This window comes from Otolemur garnettii, unplaced genomic scaffold (assembly GCF_000181295.1).
Source record: "Otolemur garnettii isolate 467f Iridium unplaced genomic scaffold, OtoGar3 scaffold00011, whole genome shotgun sequence".
In the NCBI taxonomy this organism is placed as follows: domain Eukaryota; kingdom Metazoa; phylum Chordata; class Mammalia; order Primates; family Galagidae; genus Otolemur; species Otolemur garnettii.
The window spans coordinates 35,404,893-35,411,415 of NW_003852406.1; the positions used below are offsets into that span (position 1 = coordinate 35,404,893).

At 42.1% G+C, this 6,523-nt stretch overlaps 1 protein-coding gene across 1 annotated transcript in view; it reads left to right on the forward strand.

Moving 5' to 3' along the window:
- The window catches only part of HOMER2 (homer scaffolding protein 2), a 95,341-nt gene that overhangs the window by 77,731 nt on the left and 11,087 nt on the right, over positions 1–6,523 (forward strand). The window contains exon 4 of the mRNA XM_023510152.1: positions 2,488–2,580. Coding sequence (XP_023365920.1) covers positions 2,488–2,580 — 93 coding nt within the window. The remainder of the gene's footprint in view (positions 1–2,487; positions 2,581–6,523) is intronic.

Genomic DNA, 6,523 nt, shown 5'->3' on the forward strand with positions numbered 1-6,523 from the left:
GGGCCCGGGCTGGGGATTTGAACCCACCACCTTAGGTGTATGTGGCTGGCGCCTTAGCCACTTGAGCCACAGGCACCGAGCCAGCTTTTTAACCCATCAGTAATTTGTCATGCTGCAAATTTGCAGTTAAGGATTTAAATTCATACCTCCCCCCCATTTACTAAAGTTATCTCAATCGTATGTTGAATAATCTTCCTCAACGTTTGATTCCTTCTTTGTAATGAAGTGACTTGTGTACAGTGGTGAGAACCATTTCTCACTGTTCTATTTCATCATACATCTACTAATACCATATCTCATTAAATGATTGTTTATTTAAAATATATATAATAGGGCTTATCTTACCTTACTACATTTTAAGCTTATTGTCTGAAATTTTCTTTTTGCTTCTCACCTGTTTGATTGTAGGCACAATCTTCTCCACAGACTCAAAAATTTTTTGAGGACAAGAGCCAGGTCTTTCACGTGGGGCATGGAAGCCCAGAACTCAGATTCCGTTCATTCACTAAACAGACTTATCTACACTGTTCCTGCTTTCTGCTGGGGGTGGGAGAAGGGTGCAGAGAGGAAAGGTGTGTGTTTTGCCAACAAGGAGTTCACAGTATGATGTTTTTAATTAAGGGGTCTCCCCAAAGGAGGGAGGGTAACTTTGTCCATCCCTGCCGGCCTTCACAGGTAATGTGATTCTCCTCTGACAGTCTTGGAACAATTAAACATGGAGCCCTATGGCTGCAGCTTTATTTATAGGACCTTCAGGAGCCATCAGGCCAGAACAGAAAGGCTGACGAGACAGGGTGCTAGCTTCCCCGGTGTCTGTTGCAGGCACTGTGAAGACGCTCAGGGGGAGCCTGTGTTCAGAAATAAATGGTTCTTAACAAAACCCATAGAATTGTCAGTAGCCATGCCACTTGCTAGCTTCCCCCCCCCCCCACTAACTGCGTTTATCTCTCTCTTGATTTTAAACATATTCGTTGCTATGTAAGTTGTATTTAACTCACACTAGTTTTGAGCCTAGGGCCTTATGAAGCATATAGAACTGGTGGATAGAGGGGCAGGTCCGTAGCAGGCCCACATACTGTGGAACCTCTGCTGTCTGCCTCTCTGTCAGTTGGCCATTTCTTCTCCCTCCTGCCACCCTGCTCCAGCTCCCCGCCTAAGAAAGCCACAAATGCTGGGCTGTGCTCTCCAATTACCAGAACTCCTGATTGCACACTTCCTCTTGAATGTTTGCCTGGCTGCTCTTTGAGTGAAATCAAAATCGATATGGTCGTATACCATGATATAACATTGGTGCAGGACCACCCAAGGTCCACTCCAAACACAGCTAAATACTTAGGGGATGACAAAAGGCTTAATTCTCAGTAACAAATTCAGTAAGTATGTTGTAAGTAAGTTATATACAACTCATGTGGCTTGTAGTGTAAAAATTGATGCTAGTGCCATATGAGTTATGTATAACTCACACACTGAAAACAACAAATAACACATTTTTCATTAAATTAGAAAGGTTCATTTTGTTTTTGAAATTTTTATTCTGTTTTCATAATAACTCATTGTGGCCCCAAGGAAAAAAATGTTTTTTCTAGTGTGGCAGTCAATGTATTAATACATATGAGCATTGTCCATCAGAGGCTGTTCTCTGCTCAAACAATAAACTTGCTAGTAAAATAAGTTACCTTGTCAGTGACTATAAGCTAGTGATTGATATGATTGCCTTGGGATTTTAAGAATTTTTTATTATAGAAATATTAAATAAAAATAGTATTGAACATTTACCTAGATTTAACAGTTATTAGTATTTTACCACATTTCTTCATCTATTTTATTGTTGAACTACTTTAAATTAAGACATTTTATGCCAAAGCGTTAGGATTCATCTCTAAGAAAGAACATTTTCCAACATACATACATCATTAGCACATCTTACAAAATAATAATATTGATAACATCTAATATCCAGTTCAGATTTACTCATTTGTGCCCAGAAGTCTTTCATGATTCAGAACAGGACCCAATCATAGGCTCTATGTTTCGTTTTACTATTTTATACCGTAAGCTATGAAAATCTAGTACAATTCCTCTCCCCCAACTTTTTGAGTGTTTCTATTTTTTATGACATTGACTTATAGAAGTTTTTGGATCTTATCAACATAGAATTTGAAATTTTTTATGGATTCCTTCTGTGGTATAGTTTAATTCATTTGTTGCTTTTCTCTTAGTTACTGTTCATCTGAGGCTATGGAGTTTTTTTTAATATTTCATCATCAAACTAGTATTAGTAAAAATCAGATCAGGTCTGACCTCAGCTAATAGTGTTTACTGGAAAAAGCAGTTTTTATATTTATTTCTTTTTAATATCAAATGAAATTCTTCTGTATTTATGCAGATTTTATTGGTTTTAAATGGGAGCAGAATAATGAACGTGGGTTCTGAGTATCAGCTATGAATGAAGCTAACAAAAGCCTCATAACAATTCTTCTTGTTCAGTTTGCAGAGAAATTCCAGGAGGTAAAAGAAGCTGCCAAAGTAGCCAGAGACAAGTCCCAGGAGAAGATCGAAACCTCGAGTGATCACTCCCAAGTAAGAAACTTGTCCATAAAATAGTCCAAGTAGTGTCAGTGATTGAGGCTCTTTGTTCCTGGTCACGTTAGGCAAGAAATAGGCAATTTTAGCAGCTGGGCAACTTGAAGCCTTCTTCAACTGTTAGTTTAATCACAGTGAGATGGATATGGTGTGTTTTATGAGACTCTTGAATTTTTCAGGTTGTGGTACTGTATTTTTGACAGAAAACAGTTGATGAGAGTTGAGTTGATAAGTATATGTGTCTGCGGCCCCAAGAGACATTCTGTGTCACTTGAAGTGCCCAGGCGAGGCAGTGAGTTTCCCCGCCTGGTGGAAGGTGCAGCCTACATGTAAGGAGCTCTTTGGTGGATGCAAATACTTTGTGCCCATGAGAGGGAAAACTGGATGCCAGATAGCCCTGGTGTCCTCCTTCTAGTTTTAACAAGTGGGAGATGGTATTGTAGCAGCTCTATTTTAACCAAATAAGATCTGGCTTTGCCAGGAAGTAAGTAGTCTTGTCTAAATGGGACTTAATTAAACTGAATAGCTTCTATACAGCTAAGGAGACAACAACCAAAGCAAATAGACAACATTCAGAATGGGAAAAGATATTTGCATATTATGAATTGGACAAGAGCTTAATAACTAGGATCTACAGAGAACTCAAATTTAGCAACATGAAAAGAGCCAACAATCCCTTATGTCATATGGGCAAGTGAGATGAATAGAACCTTACCTAGGGAAGACAGAGGAATGGCTAACAAACATATGTAAAAATGCTCATTGTCCCTAATTATCAGAGAAATGCAAATTAAAACCACCCTGAGATATCACCTAACCCCACTGAGAATGTTTCACATCACAAAGTCTCAGAACTGTAGATGCTGGCATGGATGTGGAGAGAAAGGAGCACTTTTACACTGTTGGTGGGACTGCAAACTAATACAATTTTGGAAGGAAGTATGGAGAATCCTCAAAGAACTCAAACTACACCTCCTATTTGATCCTGTAATCCTATTACTGGGCATGTACCCAGAAGGGAAAAAAATGTCATTTTTATCATAAGGTCATTTTCACTAGACTGTTTATTGCAACTAAATTTGCAGTTGCCAAATTGTGGAAACAGCATAAATGCCCACCAACCCAGGAATGGATTAACAAGCTGTGATATGTGTATACTATGGAATACTGTTGAGCCACAAAAAAGATGGTGACTTTGCATATTTTGCATTAACCTGAATGGAATTGAGACACATTCTTCTTCTTTTGTTTTCTTCTTCTTCTTCTTTTTTTTTTTTTTTTTGAGACAGAGTCTCACTATGTCGCCCTTGGTAGAGAGCCATGGCATCACAGCTCACAGCAACCTCAAAGTCCTGGACTTAAGTGATTCTCCTGCCTCCGCCTCCCTGGTAGCTGGGACTACAGGCACCCACCACAACGCCTGGCTATTTTTTGTTGCAGTTGTCATTGTTGTTTAGCAGGCCTGGGCTGGGTTCAAACCCAGCTCCCTTGGTATATGTGGCTAGTACCTTAACTACTGTGCTACGGGTGCCAAGCCTGAAACACATTCTTCTTAGAAAGGCATCACAAGAATGGAGAAGCAAGAATCCATGTACTCAAATCTGATAAAAGGACAACTATGCTAGTTCATGGCAGTGGGTGGAAGAATGGGGGAGGGGAGAGAGGGAAGGAGGAAGGGAGTGGGAGGCCACAGTCACAGTGTCCGGCACACCTCTTGGGCGTGAGACACAATTAAAAGAGGTACTTTACCTAACGAATACAAGCAGTGAACCTGGTTCTTTGTACCCTCAATGAATACCCAACAATTAAAAAAAAAGTTTCCAGGGCTAAAAATGTATGGCAGTTAGATGCAGTGCACTGTTACACCCACACTGAGATAGCATACTAGAAAAAAAAATGAAAAAAACAAAAAAAGTGTGCTTATAAAGGACCTATTTTAATCTGAAATAAAAATGCCTGCATTCCTGATGTCTAGATTGGTGTGTGTGTGATGATAGGGGATGGCTTGACCAGTGACAAGGTCATAGGTAGAGAGACAAGGAAAGGGAGACATCGGGAGAGAAGATTCCGGGTCATGAATAAGCATGAGGGAGGAGCAAGACAGCCAGGACTCCCCCTGGCAGGGCTGGGGCATGGGGAGCGTGGGGTATGCTTGGAGATGCTGTGAGGGACCTCATGCTCTTCATCAGTATGTGGTTTATTACTTATTAACTGTTTCTGTAACAGTTTGTGATTGGGTTATCAGTAACACTGGGAGTGTTTTCTGACTGTTGGTCAAGGGTGTGTGAAGGTGGTAAGACCGTCAAGGAGGAACAGGGCAAGAGGGTCATGGAGGAGGCTGTGGGGTAGAGAGAAGCTGGACTAGAGCAGCCAGGAGGCAAATGGGGATGGCACACAGGAGGAAAATCCAGGGGCCTGGGCATCTGGAACAGTCAAGATCAATACTCTGGAGTTGCCCATCAGCCTGGCAGAAGCAGTCGCTGGAGTTGGGTCTGGGAAGAAGTCGGGGCAAGGGAGAGAAAATCTGGAGCCCTGGAGAATGAGCCTGGTTATGGAGGGGAGCCAGCAAAGGGGATGGGGAGGAGAAATCCAAGCATCACTGAGCCCCAGGTGGGAGCACAGTCAGCACATTAGCGCTCAGAGGGGAAAGGAGCAGGTGCCGAAAGGAGGCTTATCGGCCTCCGTGGACAGGAGATTTAGTGGCAGGTGCTAAGAGGAGGTTTGTTGGCCACCATGGACAGGAGATTTAATGGCTTGAGATGCTTCACAAAGGGAGAATCTATGTCTGTCTTCAGTTATATTCCTAACTCCCTGTCCTGGCTCATCATGTAAATAAGTTCTAGATGTATTTACTATAGACATACAAAATATACCTACCATGCTATAAAGAAATAAGAATCACCTGCATTCTCACCAGTCGATGGTATTTTGGTGTGTGTCTTTCTAATATAGTTGTCTATTATACTTTATATCACCCTTTTCAAAACTTTTTATGTCTCAATCATTTCCTTTCAAAACTGTTTTTGTTGTTGTTTTGTTTTGTTTTGAGACAGTCTCACTTTGTCACCTTTGGTAGAGTGCCGTGGCGTCACAGCTAACAGCAACCTCAAACTCTTGGGCTGAAGCCATTCTCTTATTTCAGCCTCCCAAGTAGCTGGAACTACAGGTGCCTGCCACAACGCCCGGCTATTTTTTAGAGACAGGGTGTTATACTTGCTCAGGCTGTGCTTGAACCTGTGCGCTCAGGCAATCCACCCACCTTGGCCTTCAGAGTGTTGGGATTGCAGGTGTGAGCCTTCACACCCAGCCTTCCAAAACTATTTTTTTTTTTTTTGAGACAGAGCCTCAAGCTATCCCCCTAGGTAGAGTGCCATGGCTTCACTGCTCACAGCAACCTCCAACTCCTGGGCTCAAGCAAGTCTCCTGCCTTAGCCTCCCAAGTAGCTGGGACCACAGGTGCCCGCCACAACACCCGGCTATTTTTTGGTTGTAGCCATTATTGCTGTTTGGCGGGTCCGGGCTGGATTTGAACCTGCCACCTTAGGTATACGTGGCTGGTGCCTTAGCTGCTTGAGCCACAAGCGCCGAGCCCCAAAACTATTTTAATGGCTAAAGAAAAATGCTCCATGTGGATTTGTGCAAGTAAATGTATATTGGGCTTCAGGTGGAAGGGAACTTTCCTGAGTCTTTCTAAATCATCTTTAATATATTCTAAGACCGATGTTAATTTTGAATACTAATTAACTTGAGTGATCTCTGAGAATCTGTAAAATTGGGCATCTGAAATGATCAGTGGTCTGGAAAGTCTCTAGTATCCTATCTTTTTCTTTTTCTTTTTTTTGAGATAGAGCCTCAAGCTGTCCCCCTGGGTAGAGTGCCATGGCATCACAGCTCACAGCAACCTCCAACTCCTGGGCTCAAGCGAGTCTCCTGCCTCAGC